The sequence below is a fragment of the Anabas testudineus genome, chromosome 6 (assembly GCF_900324465.2).
Source record: "Anabas testudineus chromosome 6, fAnaTes1.2, whole genome shotgun sequence".
NCBI classification, from domain to species: Eukaryota; Metazoa; Chordata; class Actinopteri; order Anabantiformes; family Anabantidae; genus Anabas; species Anabas testudineus.
In genome coordinates, this window is record NC_046615.1 from 4,309,253 (window position 1) to 4,333,704 (window position 24,452).

General features: G+C 45.0%; 1 protein-coding gene across 2 annotated transcripts; it reads left to right on the forward strand.

Annotated features, from left to right (window-relative positions):
* Positions 1–2,726: 2,726 nt before the first annotated feature.
* Positions 2,727–24,185, forward strand: zcchc14 (zinc finger, CCHC domain containing 14). 2 transcript variants are annotated; one of them, XM_026366139.1, is made up of 14 exons: positions 2,727–3,922; positions 4,978–5,205; positions 11,440–11,680; positions 14,650–14,720; positions 14,892–14,963; positions 15,086–15,138; positions 15,634–15,812; positions 16,957–16,993; positions 17,083–17,617; positions 17,822–17,919; positions 19,176–19,273; positions 19,397–19,549; positions 20,072–21,277; positions 21,847–24,185. In XM_026366139.1, exons 1-14 carry the CDS (start codon positions 3,428–3,430, stop codon positions 21,900–21,902), a joined length of 3,522 nt encoding a protein of 1,173 aa, XP_026221924.1. In that variant the 5' UTR covers positions 2,727–3,427; the 3' UTR covers positions 21,903–24,185. The 2 variants fall into 2 exon arrangements, with proteins under 2 accessions (XP_026221924.1, XP_026221925.1); XM_026366140.1 differs by having other exon boundaries at positions 19,179–19,273.
* The last annotated feature ends 267 nt before the right edge of the window (positions 24,186–24,452 follow it).

Genomic DNA, 24,452 nt, shown 5'->3' on the forward strand with positions numbered 1-24,452 from the left:
AGAAAGTCTGTGTGTGTGTGTGTGTGTGTTCATGCTTATGTGCATCTCTGCATATACAGTGTGCTTACACATGTTTTTGTGCAAAATGTTTGTGTGTGTGTGTTACAGCTCTAAATGTCTTTTCCTTTACTGTGTGTGTGTTAATGTGTCTGTGTGTGTGTGCGCATGGTCTCCAAGTAGCTCTGTGGCCTTTCACGCTGTTCATGAACTTTACGAGTGCATCTCATGAGGACAGAGTCGCTGCTCAACCATATCTAGCCTACTAGCATCAGCTGACAGCTGTGCTCTCTCCGTCTCTCCCTCCTACTCGATCCCACCTCCACACATACCAGTCAGAGGATGGAGCTTCCTCTGAGTTGGTGGTAGTTCAAGACAGACTGTCCTTGGCGAAGCCCTGTGCCTACTCTAGTGTTGGCAGAAGTATGTAGAGGAAATACTGCCTTCGGTGTGTGAAACACCACAAACATGGCTTAAAAGACAAACCCATATTGAAACATGTATGCCTCTGACTGCTTCTTTCAAAACTTAACCTGAGAGAACAACATCTTTTATACTATACTCGCAAGATGTCTTTAAAAAAAATAAACTAGTCGCCACCTGCCTTGCTTTTGTAGCGCAACTCGATAAAAGTACAACGATGCATGCATAAGTACTGTAGTATCTTAGTTGTGCGTTGAACAAAAAAAAAAAAACGAAAAAGCTTCAGAAGCACATGCGACATGTTAAGTTTTGATGGGAGCGGTGTCTGGAGAGAGGCCTAATTGGCACAAAAGGCTGAGTGAAGCAGTAGATGTCTTCTACATACCTCCTTGCAAACTGATGTGAACAAACTTTGGAGGAAATTCTAGTGAAACGATACAAGTCTATTGTAACATGATAGAAAGCAGTAACCAGGATCAAGGTCGGGATTTACTGCTTCCATTTCTCAGTTTCTCCTCCACTGATCCCTCGCTGACTGAAGTAGAGTCACAATCGCTCTATTCCTGTGACCCACTGAACACACCGGCTTTTTCCTGTGTCTCTCACACCCATCTCACAGACCTGCTCCTGTGTTTGTTTGCATGTGTGCACATGAATGCTCATCGGAGTGTGTGAACATGTGTGTGCGTCGTCCTCCTTCCACGTGATGGGATGGGGTGGCTGAGCCCGTTGCCATCGGTAACAACTTGCAGGGGGGCAGGGAGGATCGCTGTTGTTTTTCTGTCCGACAGCGCGTCTCAAACCACAGGTCGGAGCTCAGACTTGGCTGTAGGCTCATCTCTGTTGTTCCCTCACATTATTAAAAGAGTTCACTCTATCGTGCCTGCACCCCGAGAGGCAGAACAACCTTTTTATTCAGTTTGGGTTATTTAGAAACAGGTTTAAGAAGCTCTGCTGTATGCCATCAGCCTGGTGACGATGCCCTGCGCCACTCTGTTAGTCCGCAGCATGCTACAGCATGCCAAGCTCTCTCTCTATAGTTTGACTCTCCTCTTTCTTTCTTTCTTTCTTTCTTTCTTTCTTTCTTTCTTTCTTTCTTTCTTTCTTTCTTTATGTTTCTGGGAATTACTCAGTTTTGTTTTGGAGTTATGTGGAGAAAATAATGAAAGTGTTTGAAAGAAAATTACTCTTGGCTCTCGTGTTTTTAATCTGTTTGTGTTTTATTACTTTGTGTGTGTGTGAGAAAGAGAGAGAGAGGCAGCATCACTGATGCAGAGAGGGAGTGGTCCAGGCCTGGTTGAGAGGGAGGGGTATGGTTACTATAGCAACGATAACTGGATTTTCCTCCTGCATGGAGGGGCGGGTCCTATTTAAGATGGGCGGGGTTTACCTCCAGAGACCAATGTTTGCATTGGCACAGAGACGGAGGGAGGGAGAGCTGTACTGATGCAGATGAGGGGAAAAGAAGAGACAATACATTTAGATATTTGTTGAAGGGAAATTAAGATTGATAACAGGTGATAGCGAGTAAACGTGACTGTGTGTTCAACCAGCGGAGTTAAATACTTTTTCAGTAAGTGACGTTTTGAGCATCATCAGCAGATAGATCTACATGTAAGAGTGGGCTGCATCAGGGTGGTTCAACATGGACCAACTTTAGTACACTGTGTATCACATGGACGTCTGACGCCATCTTCTGGTCCTACCTCTAAACTACAACATAACAACACTGAGTTAACTTTAACTATCTCTTCAGTTAAAGCTATAAAGTCGGTACAAATTATAGTGTAGAGAAAGACAATGATGCTGCATAGGTCCATCTCAACACCTAAAACTATATTTATATAGCATAGCACCTTTCGATACACATCATCATGGTTTCCTAAAACACTGGTAAACACATTATAACTCTAATATTTAATGTGTTTGGACACTGGACACCAGGTATTTTCTCATTGTCTCCTCTTTAGCTAAAGTAGGGGACGTTTACAGTGACATCTGATTATAAAACTCAAAAAGTAACTCGAGTAAAATTAAGAATTCATAATTAATCGTCGGCAACATAGACAAATCGTTTTATGGTGTTCAAAACACAAAGGTAATGGTGTATCTGGCACTTTAAAGCTCTGGGAGCTAAGCTGAGATATGTATGAGCGCATGAGAAAAAGATGTGAAACAGCAGGGCAGCGGATATCCCTCTGAGCCAATCACGGGGGAGGACGTGATTACAGGCGGGGCTCGCGGCCAATCAGAGCAGGCCTTTCCGCAGCGTGGGCCGGCCTTGCTGGGATAATGTTCTCCACAGCTGTGTTTGTCTCGATTTCAAGACTCATGACATTTTGCGCCGAACTCATTCATGATCGCTGGACTGGTCCCAGCGGGTTTATCTGCGCTGCGCTGTTTGGTGACGGTGAGGTGACTGCAGCGGTGGCTCCGGGCCGCGCTGCTCTGGTTTTGAAAGTTCAAGCCGCTTTTGCCGACGGCTCCTCGAACAAGTTGTGGAGAGCATGAGGACGGAGGAGCGGCTGCGCGGGACGGGCTCGTCGTGCCGTGCGGGGCAGTCCAGCGGGGGCGGCTCCGAGCACACCGCCTGAGAGCGTCCGTGAATGGAGCGGCGTGTTGTGATCTGCCGTGCCACGCTGAGACAGAGGAGCCTGTAGCTCCGGGGGGGGCTGCGGGACTCCTGGATGCCGTGCTGCGCGCCGAGCGCACACCAGACCGCTCGGCACGGGACTTGGGGGGGGGGATTATGGTTCGGGAGGGCCTGCTGCTCTGTCGCCGCTGGTCCTTCAACACGAGAAACCACTGTTGCGTGTTTCACTTCTGTCCTGCGGCCGCCGAGTGTGGGAACGAGCAGCGAGAGCGCGCAGGGAGACGCAGCCTGGGTGGAAGTTGACAAGTCAGCTCGGACTTCATCGCCAAGTTTCCTCCGCGCTGAAAAGGCTGACGGGTTAAGTCCAGCTGCTGTCTGACTCACTTCACATCCAGCTCGAGTGGATGCGTGAGGATGGTGGAGAGCCGGAACTGTGTCCAGAGGGAGGAGGTGTACCGCTGGTTCTCCTCCCTCACCTCGGCCCAGAGAGCCGAGTTCCTGTGCGGCCTGCTGGACCTCTGCGTCCCCATCGAGCTGCGCTTCCTTGGCTCCTGTCTGGAGGACCTGGCCCGTAAGGACTACCACTCCCTCCGGGATGCAGAGATCAAAGCCAACAACTCCGCCGACCTGTCGGGTCTCACCAACATCACGGACGAGGTGGTCCGGAGCAAGCTGCTGGTGTCCCTCTCCCTGCTGGGCTCGGACAACCGGGAGGCGGCGAGAGTCTTGTACCGGACCTTAACTCACATAGACACGGTGATAAATAACTATGGCCTGGCGCTGAACGACGGGAGGACCGGGGAAGAGTTTCTGCTGCTGTTCACCATGGCCTCCAACCACCCGGCCTTCAGCTTCCACCAGAAGCAGGTGCTGAGGCAGCAGCTGAGCCAGATTCAGGACATCCTACAGGTGAGAGGGATGCTCATCTCCTTACCTGTCTGTCAGGGGTAAACCCTGTTGTTCAACTGAATAAAACAAATCACAGTCTTTATGTAGGAGAGTTCAAAGTATAGAAAATACACGGAGACAAGTTCAACAGTGACACTCACACAACACAACACCAAATATATATAATAATGAAATACATCTGGTATTTATACAGGGGAATAACCCACGAGTGGGTTTAGCCTAATGTGCCTGAAATGCAACTTTTATTGACAGTTACATTCACACACACAGACTTTCTGTGGACTAAAATGATCCCGGTTCACTACTAACACTGGTATGAAATGAAAAACAAACACAGGAAAACAGGAAACGGAGTGTAGCACACGTGGAGGAAGAGGCTTCTGGCGTGTGTTCATGTGGACACTCTGCGAGGGGAAGTGAAAGCAGCCGAAGTCCTGTTTTATAGGTGCGAAAGATGTAAATAATGTACAGCACAAGGGGGAGGTACTGCTGAATGACCGGCTGACAACATGTGGTACCACTGTCTGAGCCATATGTGTAATGAAAGAGCTCATGAAGAAGGTTGTTGCTCTGTGTTGACTCTTCTACTCCATCCGATCCTCTGTTATCACCGCCTCCGTCCATCCACCAGGGTTCGTGGGCACAGATGAGAGTACTGCCCGCTCAGGGCAAAAGAAAGTGTCATCATAGCAGGTGAAAACCAAAGTAAATACCAAGTAGTATTTTTCAGGAAACATATTATACACGAGTGCAGAACACTCAACATGTTACCAAATTACAGGGCAGACATGGGCAATGACAGGCTGCCTGTTAACACAACAAACCTCAGTCCCAGCTCACATGCTGTCAGATATTCTTGATAATTCTCTTGATAAAAAGAGATGCCCCTGTATTTGTCTGTCTTCAGTGACGTTTTAAAGATGTCCTGGTCCTGTCCTGTTTATTTAAAATTGATCACGAGACATGATAACAACAGCGCATCCAGCTGAGTTACAGCTCAGTTTATACTGTAGCCAGGCCAGCCGTGGTTCACAGGAAGTCGTTTGGTGTTTCAGGTGAAAAGTGGAGGAGGAGGGGGAGCAGAGGGTCAGGAAGCAGGACCCGGGGGGGATCGAACTGCCGTCTGTTACGCTCCTCCCCATCAGCATTATCATCAACACGCCACGTCCGTGCCTCAGGCCTCGTTGTCCCCCGCCGCCTGCTCCGTGCCTGATGCCAGTGGTGCCTACCTGCCCCTGCCTACCTGCAACCCCCCACACACAGACTGCACTTGCTGGCACAAGGTAGGGAGATTATTAATGTTCCATTTGCATTTAATAATAGAGTTTGTTTAGTGTGACTTTATTAATGTTCATATAAGTCACGGCAAAATGATTTGATGTGTGGTTCTTGTAGGTTTTTTTCCTGTTGCATTAATATATAGGTCAGTTTGCTAAAAGCCTTCCTTATATTAAAAAGCGTCTCTGCTTTTAGCTGAAAGCTCTTTCAGCTGATGCCATCTAGTTGATGATGTTATCTGGACTGAAACACTACAGAGGTTTCAGTCTTGGTCGACCTGCTCCCCCTTCTAGCATCATCCTAACTCCTGATGATGGAGAAACTCCTCCGAATGGTGTCATCTGCAGGAGGTTTTCAGTTAGACGTGTTTTCCTAAAGGGGCGGTAGACGGATGATCGTTCTGCTGATAAGATAATATATAACATTCATTATATTACATATTATGCATATTCACGTCTGGAAATGATTCCTGCTCCTATGCTCTTTCCCAATGTGTCCAATGTAAACAGCCAGAGCTTCACTCCTGACAGTCTCTGTCAGTACAGCGTTCATATCAGTGTTAATCAGCTGCACACGATCACAAAGAGAATCTGTGCAGAGGTTATTTTCTTTCTTTGGAGATGTAAGGACTTGAGAGAGTTTCAGCAGTCATTCTGCTTCCCTCTCAGCTCTCACCTATTTCCAGACTGGAAGTCTAAACACACACCACGAGATCTTATCATGCATAACTTTGGGTTCACATTTAAAGGAGAAATAGTTTGGGGCGATTCCAAAAACGACTTATCTTTCTTATAATGGGTCTTCACCTCTTCTGCCAACAGTTTGAAACGGCTGCTTTCAGCTCAGTCAGGTGCCTATTTGAACACTGAAAGAGAGCTTTAACAGATCCCCCCGTAAGGGAGGCGTCCTGAGGGCTGTGGCCCCCATCACTTCCACTGCAAAGAGCAACTAAGACCTCTGTCACTGGACTTGAACTTTACTTGTAAACACACTTGAAAAACTGGGGTTTGTTCCTGCAGTTTCATTGAAAGCCACGCACAGCTTCGTAAAATCCAGAGCTCTGACCCGATTGTGCACCCTGAGCTGAGAGACAGATTTCCTTCTTGGAAAAGTGAACATTTTCCACTCGTTGCTTTTGCGATTTGTGCCGTATTAGGCAAAAAAAAACAACTTTTCATGTTGAGCTCTGTTTGGCCTGTTTTCCCTTTCGTTCTTGTGTGCACATCTCACCGATGACCCGTTTATAATGGTAAGATTTAATGTGTAAACAGCTGTGTGTGTTAGCTGTTGTTAGGATAAGGTAAGCTCACAGGTTATCACACGTGTGTAGAGACAACAGCTACTGTCTAATGCCTATCAGTGTACAATACAGATCCATGTGGAAGGTGTTGATGGGTACAAACAGAGCAGTTTCCATTTCTCCATTTATCACAGTTTCCTTATTTAGAATGAGTTTTTTTGACTTCCCTCGTTGTTTATGACCTATCTGAAGATTTTCCTTAGGCCTGTGAAGCTGGATGTCGATTTTAAACCGTCAAGGTTTTTTCCAGTGACAAGCCAAAACTCTTTTATGTCACAAATGTTTTCGAAATGTTTTGAAATCTACTCCTTTTGTAAAATAAATACAGTCTCCAACAACAAGATCGGCCATTAACCATAAAATGTCCAAACAGTCAATGATAAAAAGGACGGAAAGAAAAACCAGAAAGACTGCAGTTGTTTACCCCCAGATGTGGTCGCTCTGCCTGGATGTGGTGTAATAAAAGGTGGAGATCTCATGGGGTGGGAGAGGAGGGGATTTCCCAATACAACAGAGCAATGAGTGGTTCATTAACCCCCTCTTAGAGCCATCCTTCAGCAGAGATTTGAAGACGGGACAAACTGGGACTGAAAGAAATGTGGAACAGAAATGAACTATCAGCGCGAGTGACGTAAGGAGAGCTGAGGAAACGGATTTAAAGTAGCAAAACATTTGTTGTTCTTGCGTTGCTCTGTTTTACAGAGACATTAGCTCAAACGCTCACACAGAAGCAGGCAGACACACAGTTGTGTGAGCCGTGAAGGGAAAGTACCCAGCACAGAGAGGAGCGTTTGTATTTAGTGTTTTGTTGCCCTTGGCTCCTGCTTAGTGCAGGTCAGCACATTTCTCCATGCTGAACTCAACCCTCTGTGGTGTATATGTGTGCGTGTGTGTGTGTGTGTGTGTGTGTGTGTGTGTGTGTGTGTGTGTGTGTATATGTGTGCATGTGTGTGTGTGTGTCTCCAGTGAATCCCCAGGAAGTTATAAATGCTCTTAGTCTGTCTCTCTCTCTCTCTCTCTCTGGCTCTCTTTCCTTCCCTCAGTGCTTTGAAGGGAATGACAGGGTTTCATTGTAAACCAGAGCAACACAACTATCTACAGTAGAGCAGTTCTAGCCAGGCCCACTGTCACCTTCTGTAGATACAGTTGACTCAAGAGCTGTGACTCACTTCGTCTCTATTGTAGGAAGGTTTGTGAGTATGTGCCACTTTACCAGGGGGACAGGGGGAGTATAACAATTTTTTTAATGAACAATAATTTTAAAAATTTATTAATTTCCTTTTGATAATAAACTAATAATCTTCTACGTGAAAAGTTAATCAATTAATTAAAGTCAGAAAACTATTACATAGAAGTGCTCACTGTGCCTAATATATAAGATGTTTGCACAAAGTAGATAAAAACCCAAACATGACATTGCTGTTGACATATTATGATATGACATATTAATGACATTTGAATTTGGTGCTGGAAACACACTTAACATTGCTAACATTAAATTAACCTCATTGGCTGCTTGTTAAAGGAGGGAAGAAACATCCTTATGTTCCCAGCCTTTCTTAAGTACATGATGTCAGTCAGTGTGTTTGTTTGCTAACACTTTTACCACAGCAGATGTAAAATATTCAGCATGTCAGTGTTGCCTTTACTGCCCCCCAGTGGCCATTTAAATCAGCCAGGGCCGCTTTAAGTAAAACAAACACTCTGACAATGTCAAAACTAAAGATGTCCTACAAGAAGAAGTCAAGAAGTCCAAGATGTAAAATTTCACTTTAAATATAAATGATAATCATGCCAGGTTAAGTAAGGTGAAGTTAAAACATAACTACAGTTTCTATACTATACAATATACTATTATGTTATTGCACAAAATTGTATAATCTCATCGTTATCTCTATATTTTGCATGATACAATACGATACAATACATTTGACTCTGACCTATAGTTCAGTAGATGTAGGGTTAAGTAGCACAACACGTAGATACTAAATTGTAATCACTGAAACTCTGTTGCTTTGTCCTGTGGCATACAAGACAGACTTTAATGCTGCAATGGCCACTGCAGACAGAGCTTCCTCTAGGATTTTAAGTCAACTCGCATAAGTTTATTTTAACACAAAGCAGCTGGATGCCGACTCACTCCAGAGGAAAAACTGTTGAATTAGATTTTCTCCAGCGGGTTCTAGCAGCGCTAGTGTAGAGCTATAAACAGCACATACAATACATCGGCCACATCTGTTGGGCCTGTACAGACCTGCATAATCACCCTATTATATAAGTGCTTTATAAATCTATAAAAAAAGCGACGTCAGTGTCATAATTAACAGCAGAGTTAAGCTGAATTTGGAGCAGAGGGAGGGAGGAGTTACTGTCAGTACACACTCCGATTTTTTTACTGTACTGTTGCTATCAGCAGCATTAGGGAAGGTTTACATGCTGTCCAAGGATCTGGAACGTGTTTTAATTTAATTTCCACACTTCTTGTTTTTCTGCTTCTTCATCGTAATCCTTCCTGCTGATTCATATTGTTCTTATGAATTCTGTTTCTACTTCATGAATCTCCCCGTCGGCTCTCACAGTGTGCAGACACTGCAGAACGTTGGCAGGTTGGGCACGCAACGTGCGGATGTGGCAGTAGCACATTTAATTGTTTTCAGATCTACTGCCTCATGCTGTGCATGTGTGTGTGTGTGTGTGTGTACACGGTGCTTGATGACCGTGCTATTTAATATATGATGTAAGAAATAACACACGTTGGGTTTTTCCTCGGAAGAAGGAAGAGACAGCCACACACTCACTGCAATGTGATGTTTTAAATTTTTATTTCTAGAAATCAGCATTTGGAGGGTTCAGTCTTGCTGCACTGAAACACAGATATCCAAAAGCAGAAGTAATAAGTTTTTATTTAAATGAGGGTAGAATTTACCAACTGATTCTAAACATAGTAATGTATTACAGGAACTGTAGTGACTTAAGATTCTGCACTGTTAGGTCTACGTTTCATACACCATCCACCATCTGTAAGATCCAGTGAACTTATATAAAATATTAAAAAAAACAGTTTCTGATACTGATACCACAATTGCTCAAATTCATTTTTTCTCACACATCTACAGTTGAAGCCATCAGACCAGAAAATCTTGTTCCTCACAGTTTGAGAGTCCTTCATGTACTAACCCAAAGCAGGTAGTCTAGCCTCTCTGCTTTAAAGCCCAGATCGATGGAGGTCTGCAGTGATGCCGTCAGGTTACATACTAAGGCTCTTCTCCTCTGTTTGCTCAGCTTGGTGGGGCGACCAGCTCTTGGTTGTGCCAAACTTCATCAACTTGAGAATGTTGGAGAGTGCACTGTGTACGTCCTGAGTGCACCATATGTGTATCAAATAACTCCAATTGCTCTGAATGTTCTGTGTTGTTTACGTGTCACGAACAATATTACAGTGTCTTGTGGGACAAATTGTTTACAGCTTTGGTTTTATTTCATAACCTTGAAGGCTTTAGGGATTTACTAACTCTGTTGTGAACTGTAGTTTGAGGTACAGGATTGTTCTTCTTTCAGTAATTCATCTTCAACCTCCACTCTCCAGTTGGGGGCAGCGCAGCAACTCCAACCAAAACACGTACACAACCGCCATATAGGTCAATTACGATTAAAATGGATTTTGATATTATTGCGTGCAGATGATATATTTAGCAGCAGGACATATATTTCTAACACCAAATAACAGAAATCAGAACTAAAACAGAAAACCGCCTGATTAAAGGAGAAATCTAGGATAATTGAAGTAGAAGTCAAAGCGCCATTAACTAGAGATAATGGCGCACATTTTCTGATAGACCTAGTGGAAATTGGATAGTGGCGCCATGAAGTGTAGCTCTGTCAGCTACAAGCAGTCCTTCTGTTGATACTGGGCTTTGTTTTCTGTGCTCCAGTCTGTAAATTAGCCCCGCCTGCTTCCTGGCAACAGTTTCAAAAGAAGTGTGAGGCGTTTGGGTTTGGCACTTTGTTGGCTTCACCATGCTTATTGTGTTGACAGGCTCATGTGATAAGTCCACATTACGGTGTGTTATAGAATCACAGCATCATGCAGCGATATTGTCATTATCCCCATATGACAAATTCATATCAAGAGGAGGAATTATCACGATATATCATGGACGATACAACAAAAACAAGTATAAACCTTGTTCCCAGACACTGTTATTGGAACGCTGTTGCACAGAAGAGTAGCTAATGGAGCATGTTCTGGCGAGCCTGTCGCCCTGTTGCAACCAGACATCCGTTCATTATGTTGTTTTAGAGGAAATTCCATAAAATGCAAGTCTTAATAGACCATCTAGTGGCTGAGAGAAGAGAGAAGATTACCTAATGCAGATTTAAAGCAAAGCAGATTTAAAAGAAAATTAAAGTACTTCTAAAAGAGATAGTTGTGATGGCAGGAGGATAATAAAGGGAGAGTCACATATGTGACTAAAAATTAAAACCTAACAAAATGAAATGATAATAAGAGAACATGAACCAGGATAGAAAGGTTTGACTGCAGATCTGGGATCATTTCCTGAGGTGCTCTCGAAGATAGCGCATCGATCCCAATTTCAATTGAAGCAGCATCAACAGCAGAAGAGAGTTCCAGTGTTTAGATGTCTGCTCCTTCTCCCTTCAACTGCTCCTCCAGGATGTTGCTATAAATAAGAGCGCCCTCTCAGTCGACGGGTCTGGTTAAATATTGGTTTGCTCTGCACTGCCAGATCTTTCTCCTCACTTTGTTTTAGCACAGCGCCAGCCCTGTAGAAAGCTTCGCTCAGTGTTCGAATTAGTTCTAGCAGTGACGGCACAGAGCTTAAGAGCTGCATTCATCTGGATGGTTGTTGAATGTTGCCTTGTGTGTGTTTATGGAGTTTGCTCTGTGTTTCTAACTTCTCTTACCCCTCTGCTCCAGAGCCAGACCAGAGAGGCCAGCGCAGTCCCAGGGCTGGGCTCGGGGGTCACCAAGGGACGAGGAGACCAAGCGGTCAACCAAGAGCTCACCCCTCCACACTCAGACCTCCCTCCTCCTCTTCCTCCCCCTCCTCCCCCTCCTCCCCCTCCACCTCCTCCTCACCTTTCCCCTTCTCTACCCGCTGGGCAAGGCCAGGATGCGGTAGCATCAAACAAGAACCATCAGGGGAAAGCAGGAAAAGGTGAGCTACTGGAGCAGTCATTGAATCATATATTTAAACTGTAGGTTCTGCTGCAGGTTCGGTTTTTACTCACTTGATCACAATTCAGTAGATATGGGTTTTTGTGATGAAACATAACTATACTACGCTGTTTCTTGATCTCAGCGTCTTCCTGTCTCACTTAATGTATGTAAATTCGGTAATGTTTCACTCTCACCCTCCATTTGTCTTGGCTATATATCAAGTTAAGCCCGGTCGAACAAGACGTGGCATGCTGGAACATCTCAACTACAAATACGCTTAAAGAATGCTGCCCTGAGGCTTAGGTTTCTGTGTTATATGCATGCAAGAGCTGCAGTGTAGAGTGTCACTTCATGATGCTATTTTTCTATTTTCATTGTGTTTCATCAGAGCTATCATTACCAACCGTGGTGAATTTATAATTCCTATTGTGATAAAACTTGAAACTATATCCTAGCAAGAGAAGTAATTACAAAACAGTCTGGCTTGTTTCTTAAGTCCAGTATTGACTTTCCTTCAGGCTCTGTTCGACTTTGCCAACTTTGTCTGTATACAATTTTTTGGAAAAAACAAAACAGCATGCTTAAGTTAGAAATGAGATTGGTGAGTACAGTGAGACAGAACCAGAGAGCAGATCTGTGGCTGCAAAACCGACGTTTCTCGCTAAAATTGTCCAAAAATGCCAAAGTGCTCCAGAGCTGGATGACAGTTTTCTGTGGGTTTGTAAATTCAAGTGAACCCTTCACATATACTCATTTGCTTCAGCGTTTGTATAAAAATAGTGAGTGAAGAAACTCAAACAATATATCTGTCAAACCATGGTTGCATTGGGGCATGAAAGCCGGAGTTGACCCAGTGCTGCAACTCAACGCAACAGGCGGGTGGACAGAATGTGGCCTCTAGCAGGACCGTCTCAGTTTACTGTGAAAACTGTATATTCAATACACTAATAAAGAAATACAGTTAATGCGTAATTGGGAGTGACACTTGTGGCTGAGTGGGAGGTTAGATTTTGGCTGAGGAAGTGTCAGTCAAACACTGTCTTTACTCACAAAACAGTAACGAGGTGAGTTCTGATCAGACAAAGTGAAAACAGTTGTGTGTGTCTGACCGTGATTAAATGACCTGGGCTGAAATGAATCACACAGTGTTGACAACAATTCCAGGTGAAACCTGCACTGAATTCTTGGTTTTCATAGAACAAACTGATCATTTGTGAAATCATTATCAGATTGAAATCAATCGCCGGTTGTCTCAGGTTGTACAGAATGTGTTCGAGGGTGGAGGTGTCACTGTCTTGGCCCTTTGCCTCTGACTGTAATAAAATACTAAACTATCTCACCACCTCTTGGAGGCAGCGCATAGCTGTCAGCAGCACAAAACACACACACACACACACACACACACACACACACAAACAAAAGAGAAGCAAACACACACACATTCTCACGGGCCCACACACTTAAGTTTATATGCCATGCCCTGCCAACTTCCCAGTGTGTGTTTACGATTTCTGCTAACTCAGACCAGGCACAATGAGCCACACCTTGTGTGTGTTAGTTGTTTTCTACAACACGTAGAAACTGTAAAAGGCTCTGAGGCAACATGAGAGATAATTACCAGAGCATTGTCTCTTTAGGAGATAACAGAAACTCTGCTTGTGACCAGTAAGTCAAGTACATGCACTGCTGGACTTAATGAAGTGTGTGTGTATGTGTGTGCGTATGTACCTGCCTGTGTGTCTGTAGCAGCCTAGATTAGTGTGAATGGCAGGAGGCATTTTGAGCCTTCAACAGCTGCTGCCAAACAGACACAAGGTGGTGAGGGGTGTGTGTGTGTGTGTGTGTGTGTGTGTGTGTGTGTGTGTGGTGAGAGCGTCTCCCCTCTCTTTATTCGTCTCCTTCTCTTCACGTCTTCTCCCTCCTCGGCTACATGTCTGTGCATGCCTGATGTGGTTTCAAATTGAGAGTCAAATATGTCTAAATCAATACCCAGAGGTTTTCTTCACACACACACACACACACATACCCATCTGTCTAGCTTTCCCACCATTTCAGCTCACTCTCACCGTCTGTCTAATGGCAGTGGAGCGGCCCTAACCTGCCTCTGCACCTGAGGCAGACAAAGAAGGTCGACATAAGTGCGATGTGGAGGAGTGGATGTTATTTTGAGTGAAAGATAGATGTTATATGTATTCAGGTTACACTGGGGGGAATGTGAGTTTATGCTTTATGAGGAATGACAGAGATGGAAATGTTATCAGTTGTTATCAGAGTTCAGATGGAGAAGAGCAAAGAGTCAGTAGTAGAATCAGTGTTCAGGAGTCACAAGGCCTTGAATGCCACAGCACCAGTGTTTGAAATCCAGATCTACATCTACAGGTGATTGTGTGTATGTGTGTACAGGTGGGATTAGACAGGGTTAGGGGCAGAATGAGCAGCACCTGAGTGAGTTGTGCAGTCTCAGCAGTGGAGAGGGGAAAACCAGGACACTGTTTTTGTAGAGATAAGATTTAGAACATATAAATACAGTAGAGTTATCGACACATCTGTAGTCTCACTTGCTTTGCTGATGTTTGAGTGATTTGTCCTAAGGATGGAGCTTCTGCCTCAGTGTGTTGCTGTGTTCATTGATGATCCTAGCCACAGGTTTTGAATGCTTCCTTGAATTCCTTCAGCACCTGGAGAAGTAATGGACATGGCATCACTGAGGCTTGTAAACAATCATGGATATTTATGTTATAGTGTGGAGCATTAAGCCAAACACTGAATCCTTACCAGCCCTAGTACTAAACATTAGACATCCCTGACCTTTGACCTCAGTGTTGTAACATTTGATGACGCCTGCCTCACCTGTAGTTTCTGGTCTAGTCCTCACGTGATTTATTGTTTTTAATAGTCAACTTTCCTTAAGGCCATTTAAAAAAAGTGGGTAATCACCTGTGAAACAGTCTGCTCTTCTTCTTTCAGTGGTGATTGAGAGGGTGGTGCTGAAAGGAGTGACACGCAAGACTGAAGACACGAGTGAATATGTGTTTGAGGTCAGTACAGTGGAAACACACCTGCACATACTGACATACTGACTCTTGCTCAGTTAACAAACTCCCTCTCTTCGTCGTGTCATGTTTTTCCTTCTTGCTCGGCTCCATCACCTCTCACTCCTGCTCCTTCTTCCTCTGCTTCCATCTCTCCACTCTGCTGTGCTCCTCCAGGTGAGCTGGTCAGATGGTTTTGTCTCATCCATTGTCCGAAGTCATCAGGAGGTGACGCAGCTGCTGTCCCAGGTGAGGATCACTGTAGCACACTTTCCCTACCGCAAGTAACCTCAGCAGATTGGTGAGAGGGCTTCAGTACAGATATTTGTTCTTAATTACCTACTAATTTAATTGTAAAACTTCTTTCTTAGCTGTCAAAAGCATTTCCTGATGAAGGCGTGGAGAAGATAGAGCTGGACCCCAGGTTAGTCTCATAGTCCTGCAAACAAGCTTCACCAAGATCCAAACTGTGGGTAAAATATGAATCACTGTTTTATGAATCACTACCAAATTAAATAGACCCAAAGTTGGAGGTAAGAGGGTCCGTGCCCCAGCTAGCTTGCAGACCGATTCATGTTTTTCTGTTCTTTTTCATTGTCTCATTTTCCTGCGAACAGCTTGTCACGTGGTGTCTGGCAGTCTTTGATACAGATTAAAAGGCAGCGCTTAGTTTGATGCAGTGGGGCTCCCTGCTGTTACAAATGTGGAAGAAGCACTGACAAGAAAGAATAAGGTTCAAGACTGCAAACTAAAAACAATGCAGCCAGGAACAGGCCTAAAGTTAATTCTGTGTACCGGTCTTTCCATCCTGAGTCAGTAGTCACCGAGCATCTCTTCATGTAGTTTTTAAATCTACTTGACTGTTTGTGTTGACTCCCAGTGTGTCTGACCCCTCCCTCGTCTCTCTGCCTGCACCCAGGTGTCTGACAGCTCTGCCCTGCCACATCCTCCAGCACCACAGCATCCAGTTGTTCTTCACCTCCACCAGGCCTCTCTCACCCCTCTTCCCATCCTCCATCCCCTCCTCCCTCCCTTCCCTACCATCCTCCCCCCCTACAGCTCCTGTAGCCCCAACCTGCCCATTTACCTCCAGCTCTAGTAAGTTTCCATTTTCTGTTACAATCAGTGATGGCTTTCTTTTCGTTCTGCAGAGCAGGAGTTGATGGAGGGTAGCAGAAATCATCAGACACGACGTCTGAACAGCAGATGTCATGAGTGTGAGGCAGCAGAGTCTATAAAAGCAATAAGTCTTTATAGAGGGCAGCAGGGATATAAAACAGGATATCCCTATTTTTAGATGCAAAGAAAGAAGGTGCCAAGAGGGTACGGGGCAACTTAAAAGACTTCATGTGTTCTGGTTTTGGAGATGAGAGAGAGGGGAGAGAAAGACGAGGTAATGGAAAGGCCAAGGCCGTGAGTCTGGGTCCTGGTTGGTTGTAGTAGAGAGGTGAGACTGCAGGCAGGATTTTCAGTTTGTGCTTTGGAGGTGTTGGAGGGTGCGGACCGGGTCTATTTTAGTCTGATGTGGGAATTCAGTGTGGCATGTTTGTGTTGGGAAGCCTGGAGTGTGGTGACCTCATGTTGGTGTGTGTGCCTGACTCTTAAAGTGTGACTACATCCCAGAGAGTATTTATAGCCACCAGTGCAGTGTGTGTGTGTGTGTGTGTGTATGTGCCAGACTCACAGGAGACCCCGGGGAAGTAGGTTTAATTTGAGTCTAGCTCTGCCGTAATGTGCAACCACAAACACAAACACGCTCACCTCCAGTCTCCATCCCTTTACAAACTGAACATGAGGCTGTTGCGTTCCATTTATTGCACTGAACACATCGGTCTCTGCACGTGTGCTCATAGTTAATGGGCTCATTTCAATAAACCCACAGCAGGAAGCACCAGTTTGGAACTGTAATTGTTAATAATAAAAGGCCTCACTGACAGACACAGACTGCTGCCAAAGCAGCTTCTTGGCAAAACTGTTGCAATGCCACAATGTTTTATTTATATTTACATTTTAATTAACTCAGCTTTTTAGGCTCTAGCTGATGCTAGTGCAGCTGTTTCGGACAAATATTTAGACCTAAACAATGTTAGAGCCTTTGTTTTCCATTCTCTCTGAATCTTCTAAATGAGCCTTGTTGCAGTTATTTGAAGATATGCTTATGTCCACATCACGCTGGTATTAACTTATAGGACTTTTGTTTTGGTAACGATGATGTAAGTGTTTTGTTTTTGCTCTCTCACAGATCTTGGCTGTATGGTTCAGCACAGAGGAGCCAGCAGGTACAGTTCCTTCCTCTCTGTGTCTTTCTGTCATTGGTTCTTCATCATTCGTGCCCCCACCCCCCCGCTGACTGTCTCTCCCATCTCAGGGCCGTGTACAGAGTGGCCAGCGTGCAGCCCGTCATCAGCACCAACAGCTCTGTCTTGACTCGCTCCGTTCCTCACCTCTCCTGCCTCCCTCCTCCCATCCCACCTTCCATTCCTCCACCTCAGCTCTCCCCCCAGCTGTCCTCCCTTCCTCCACCTGTGCCGACACTTCCCTGTCAGAGCTCCACAGCAGGCGGGGGTGATACCGCCTCCCAGCCCCATCCCCACCACAGTCAGTCGCACTTGTACTCTCAGCTCCAGCAGCACTCCCAGCACCACCTTCACCAACAAACCAGCAGTCAGTTCAGCGCACAGCCTCCGTTTTTGCACCTGTCCCATTCCCAGCCTACATCCCACTCCCATTCCCAACCCCCTTCATACTCCCACTCCCATTCCCAGTCTCGTTCCCAGTCCCATACCCAGCCACCATCTCAGTCTCAGCCCAACGCTCCGGAGCAGAACGGCATCCTAGACTGGCTCCGCAGGCTTCGGCTCCATAAGTACTACCCTGTCTTCAAACAGCTCACCATGGAGGAGGTGGGTTGGTTAAAAATTTACCCGTCTTAAATCAGTCATTCCAGCTGTTCTCATCAAGCTTCAACATACAGATGTGTTGTGGGTTTTTCTTTCTTTAACAGAAAGGGAACCAACAGTTTAGTGCACGTCTGTAAATACTATGTTTGTTGTATTGAACGTACTGAATTGTGCATTCTGAATGTGTTTTCTTGTAAAACCCCTTAGTTTTTAGCACTGACAGAGGAGGACTTGAACAAGTACGACTTGACCCAAGGTGCAAAGAAGAAACTCAAGACCCAACTAGAGCTACAGAAGTCAGCAGAGTAAGCTAAGAAACCATTCTGCCAGTTCTCGTCACTCTTTTTCGACTCGGTGACTCTGTGTTTGACTTTCCTGACTTTAGCTCTTCTATCTCTCCCTCTTCTAAAATACACCTACCAGCACCTCTAAACTTTTCATCTGTATGCTATCAACCTGGACGTGTTATCCAGTTCTGCGTATCGTCTACATACTGTAGATAATGTGCGTCCTTTTGAAGCACGTTTGCCAGGACTGGATCATCATACATCCTCTCACATTCTCAAGTGCTCAGAATTTGCCAGAACATCTGGAATAAATCATGGCTGCAGATTTTAAACTGTCGGTGCACAAAATTACTCCCAGAAATATTAGACTATTTGCATAATAGTTATGTCATTAATAAATCATAATATTTGGGTAGATTCATGTGGGCTGGCAAGTGACTGTGTTGCTTTTGCACTGAAGCAAGATTTTGTGGATTCACAGTGATGTGTTAGCTGAAAGTTTAGAACAAGCTCTAGTGCCAATCTGTAAAACATTAACATGTTACGTCCAAAATCACACTTGTTGCTATCAGTTTCCGTGCTTTTACAGTTTGAATAGAGGTGTGTGTAGCGGAGCATGGTGGGGGTCACTTGCTTTGCCGTCTTAACATCTAACTGAACATCTAGACTGAACAGCTGCTCATTTCCACAGTGAATATAGAGCAGTAGCGGTCCATACGGAGTCAATGGTTAACCAGCTGTAGGAGGGCTGCAGAGATAAGATGTACTTAAGAGGAGATAACCAACAGAAACACATGCGAAAACACAAAGACGTAGACTTGCAAGGAAATGCATCTACATGCTCCATCTCTCTCAACAACCGCCCACAAACAGTCACACACACACACACTCACTCTCTCTCTCTCTCATGTGAACCCATTTGCATTAATTCTTGATCGTGTCCAACACCGACAGCTTTCCATTAGACAGGTGACAGCATGTGTGTGCATGTTTAAACAAGGCAGAGTATGGAAAGTTCCTGCAGTAGTTTTTCCAAGCAACAGCTTTTTGTGATGCGTTTGTAGAAAAGCAAGTACAATGTCTCCCCCTGGTGGTCTGCAAAAGCATGCTCCCTTAGAAACTGTAAAAGTCTTTATTATTTTCTTTTTTGCTCAGTATGTGGTGGATGGATTAATGGTCTCACACTTTCTATTCATTTAGGATTGAACTTAAAATTAATAGTTTTACTTGTCACAGGCTGTTTTCCTCACTAGTGTTGCTGTGTGTGTCCCCAGCAGGGAGATGAAGATGGAGAAACGTTCCTGCGGCAGCATCGCCAGGGTGACGCCTTCCAGTCACATGGGACCTTTGACACACCCCACTTCCACTGCAGGTAACACAGCTGGTTTGTCTCTGGTTACCTCTGCTTGCGTGTCTTTGAGGCAGTACGTTTGGAGGTTTGTATGACTGTGAAACAATCAGCTGGAAAACTTTGGATTGTGGAAATGTATTTCAGGAGAGCTGCGAGTTGAAGTGGACTCTGTTCCACACCATCACCCTGTCTCCACAGACAGCAGCTCGTCCTCTGGCTACTCCAGCTCCTCCTGCTCCCCTCGAACGCCACTGTGCTGCGACTCCACCTTCGACAGGAGCAGAGACGTTCATAGGCGTAAGTTTTCTAACAGCACTAATGCACAGGAGTTCATTTGCTCCTTGTATGTATCCCCTTCTGTTGTCTAAGGTCAAACGAAGCAGAACATAAGGCACGCACGTCCTAACAACCCGTCCAGGTGATGAACCAAACTGAAAGTGTCCTGAAGTTTAGTTCAGTTAGTCCAGTTTTACCTCTAAGGACAATCTGCAAGAACCCATCAGCTACAATTGTGGATCTCTCGGTACCTTTCACATGTTCAGCCTGTTATAGGAATGATGCGTTTGTTTGTATTTCCTTACATTTGCTAAAAATGTCTTCATTACAGTAGCTCGGAAAGTAAAAGCCATTTTATCATATTATATTATATTTACATACATGTCTATACAGAGGATATAAGAGGTGAGTTGACTATTGATCATAACTAACATAACTAAATAATCAGCCATTCCTGCCTTCCTATATCTCAGCATATTTACAAATACACAGCACTGACATTTACGGCATTTTTGAACACACCACACTGTATCTGTGTCTCAGGTCCAGACGCAGCAGGAGCCGGTCCAGAGAAAGACCGATCGTGCCTCTTCCTCCTGAACTCCAACTGCCCCACAGGCTCCAGTCGTCCCACTGCCCAGGTCCTGCCTGTCCAAACCGATCCGGCTCCTCCTCTCCCTCCCTCCGTCTCCTCCCACCTGCCCTTCAGCCTCTCGCAGTCTCCCTACCACCCCCAGGCCAGCTACCCGCAGACCCTTCTCTCACCAGTGTCAAACCCAGCACGCATCCTGACCTCCCCACGCAAGCCCAGACCTCCTCCTCTGTGTACGGAAGACAGGACTAAGCCTCTGTGCTCGAGCCTGCCTGCTGCTGGCTCAGGGTTCAGTCCGGGGCTCAGTGTGGGGGTGGGGGTGAGACTGGAGAGCCTGTTTCCTGGGCTGAACGTGGATGGATCATCTGCTCTGCAGGACTCAGTGGTTTGTCGTGGCCTGATGGTAGAAACCAGCTCTGCTCTGACCTCCACGTCCAACAGCCTCCACCACGTCTCCCACCCCCCTCTCCACTTCCACCTCTCATCCTCTTCGTCCCCCTCTCCCTCTGGATACTACTCCTGCCCGCCTACTTCCTCTTCCTCCTCTTTCTCCTCCTCCTGTGCCTCCTCAAAATCCGGCTCACAGTCTGGGAGCTCCAGTGGTGGAGGCAGCTTTGTTTCCATGGCGACTGGCAGCAATGTTCCTGTTGCTGCAGTACCTGGAAACACTTACTACCCACCTCAACCTACGTCCAGCCCCTCCCCGTCCCCCGCCGCTGCCTCCTCAGTGGAGCAAAGTTCAAGTCACACCCCGTCCATGTGTGTTTGCAGCTCCTGCGGTTGTCGGGGGAACTGCGGCGCTTACGGGGCTTTGCCTGGATATGCTGCGACCGGCTACCTGCAGCCGTTCTCAGCCGGCCCCTCCCTCTTCACCCTGGGGCCTCTGCTCCATCTCAGCCCCCTGATAGCGCCATCCAGCGCCGCCGGCTCTGGAGCCACGCCCTTCTCTAACCCTATGATGGTGCCTCCGCCCCTCTACCGCCACAGCCCTGTGTCACAGGACCAGCAGCAGGGCTTTGGCTTCTACCAGCCCCATGGCCTCATGGGAAACGGAGGCCAGAAATGGGCAGCAAGGAACCTTTCATGTTATAACTGTGGTGGTAACGGTCACAGAGCAGAAGACTGCAAACAGGCACACATGGATTCAACACAGCAAGGTGAGAGAAGGAGTCTGCACTATATTATTATGATAATTAGACTGAAACAACAATGATAAATAAAAGCTGGTTATACAGGTGCATCTGCATTTACAATAACAGTTCAAAGATACATGCATTTTACACGACGTTTCAAAAACTCTTACACACACACACACACACACACACACAAATCCTAATTAATGACTTTCAATGTGCAGATATGACTACTAGAAGTATTTTTAGATATTTAGATATTAATATTGCACTTATGGGTCGCTAAGTGCAATAATGGGTGACTTCACAAATTTTCATCTTGCTTCCTGAGGTTCCATCTCTGCCTTTAGCTTAAATGAACTGATTGACCAAGTCTACAGGCTCTCTAATAGCAGCAACCAGATTATATCATCTGAACTGAAAGGTTTTCATATTTTAGGGAAGTTTAATACTATTCACCTATGTGCGCTCCCCAAACCAGAACCACAGGAGGCAAGTTGGAAGCTGGTTAAGGGGACCCTTTAATTGGGATAAGTTTACCAATGTTGGACAAGGTTTCAACACAGTAACTGTGTCTCTGCTGTGTTTCACAGGGACATTTCGACTGAAGTACACTCCTCGCTCAGACAGCAAGGACTCAGGGGACTGAGCAGCAGAAACAGCAGTGCTTTTGAACTTCCATACAACGGTACCTCATGTTGTGCTGAAGCTGCAGTGGCAGGATGAGCACACGGACAGTCAGTGTCTGAGTACAGTGAGGCAAGACGAGAGTGATAGAAAAACAGATCCTTTGTATCCTTTGATACAGGCTTGGAGAGATGAGAGGAGCATGGGCAGGGTACATATTGTGGAGCAGAGAGGAGCGAATGACAAGGAAAGGTTCATAAACTCTTTCAGAGACAGCAGGAAGTCTGCAGAGAGGAAATACAACAAACGATCTATCAGCCATGCTACCTCTAGCGCGGTACAACCAGAGAGCCTCAAACTCAGTTCCCGGCTAAATGACGGAGCAGTTGCAACCTCCTGTGTGGTCGACACTCCTAGTAACTTCCCGGACGCTCAGTCGAGTGCATTTTGCTCTAAAGCAAACTGTTATTAACATATTGTAACTGACTGGATACTTGGGATGTGCTGTATTGTAGATCCAGCTCTCTGAATACACAAAGAAGCACCAGCATCATCGCCTTCAGTGAAGAACTTGTAGAACACACTACTCGGCTTCAAAAGCAGTTGTTTGTTTTGTGATCAGGTTTGGTTCAGTGCTGTCGACTGATGGCATCTCAGAATCCAATGGTGCGTCCCGATTCCATTTTTCATAATAAATCCGTATAATCTGTTTGTTTTTTATAGTTTTATTGATAGAATTTATTGACATGAATATATGAGTGTATGTAGTATAGTTAACATGTATTGATGTTTTGGAGCTTTTGCTGTATTTGTTATAAGCAGTACCAGTGTTCAAACCATAAAACCTGCTTAGAATTATTGTGTACTGTAGGATGCATTTAGGATACAGCTGAGGAGTTAGAAATATAGTTTTTAATTGTCACATCCTTGAAGAGGAGCAAAAGAAAAAAAGCCAGAGATAAAAATTCAATTTTAAAGGCACTCATGGAGGTTTGCTGTGAAGCAGTGTTTTGATGAGTGGGCGCACAGTAGACACAGATGTAAACAGTGCAAGATTTGAAATAGTCAAACAAACTGCACTCAGCATATCTGTCTGTACTGTGTCACTTTAAAACACCAATTGTAAACACAACTGCGGTTTGTTGGCAGTACTCCACAGTGCAGCTTTAATCTGGTTCAAAGAATGTTACATTTCACACGGCTCCTCGTCAACTTGGCAAATACTTGCACATTACATTGCCTGTAAACCACTACACAGAGTGTGGCAGTAGAAAACCCATTTCCATGATTCTTACTATTACACTTTCAGTTCAGTCATATGCATGTAAACATTTCTGTAAGAGCTGTGGTCACATGTCTGGGCTGCTAATTAGCTCTTCGAACTTCTCATTGGGGTTTATCTGATGATTTAACGAAGCTGCACAAGCCGCTGTCATATCCCTGAAACCCCTTCAGCAGTGCCCGGCACTGAGCCCATCCTCCCTGGTCTTCGATCCGCCGCTTCTCGACCTCTGAGCCAATCTAAGAGAGTGAAGTGACCTCCAGTGCCAAAAAGGTTTCATCTCCACCTGGAATAGACAATCAGAATGCAGACTGAACACTGTCAGATATTTGTCAGTATTTGCAGATTAGACCATCATTTCTGTGGTCGGTGGTCAAAAGCTCCAGGAGAGAAGAAGCCGCCTCTTTTTCTAATTAACTTGTACTTTTTTACTTGCGAAGTGTAAAAGTTTTATAGGTAAAAGTCGACATTATATTCAGGAGTGTGAGGGAGTCGCTGGGCAGGGCCCAGAGTTTTTACAGACACAAGGACAGCTGGTTCTTCAGACGAAAGCCCACCTGTACCCCCGGAGGGTCGGGGATGTTTATTTAAAATGGTAAATGCCGAATTTCAGTTTGTTGTTTGTGTTGTTGTTTAAAATGTTGTTGTCTTTTCACCAGCTAGCGATTGTTCAGCTGAATGTTTGTGTCATCTCTCTGTGGACACCAGTGGTTACAAATAAGGAAGTTGTTAAGATGTTAATGTCATTATTTTTTTTAATATCATACCAAAGAAAGCTTTTTTTTTTTTTTTTTTTTTGGTTTTTGTTTCACTCACAATCACAACAGTAGAGCCTGGTTAACTGATGCTCCAGCATGCATGTTGCTTCATCTTGAGTAAAATGTGCATTTGAAATATTTGTGTGCACATTATAGTTACCCCGTTCATTTGTAGGTGCTGTTTTATATTTTTTACTATTGTGTTTCAGAACTTTCAGATTTTATCTGAAAAACATGTTTGAGTAATAAAATATTCTGTCGTTCATCACTTTTTTCATGGGACTTCCTGATTTAATGAAGAGCAAAATCAGCCAGTTTAAGAATTTGAATATACATATTAAAACTTTATGTACTACAACCCTGTACTACATGTGACCCACTGCCCGTCCAGAAAACAAGTCACACACTATATATAATAATATATAGTGTATATAATATTTCATTGGACCGCATTCACTGTGGCATTGTTTCTATGAGCTTCTGCAATGTCACGTCATTTATTCCTGTCCAGATGATGGGAGAGTCGGAACGC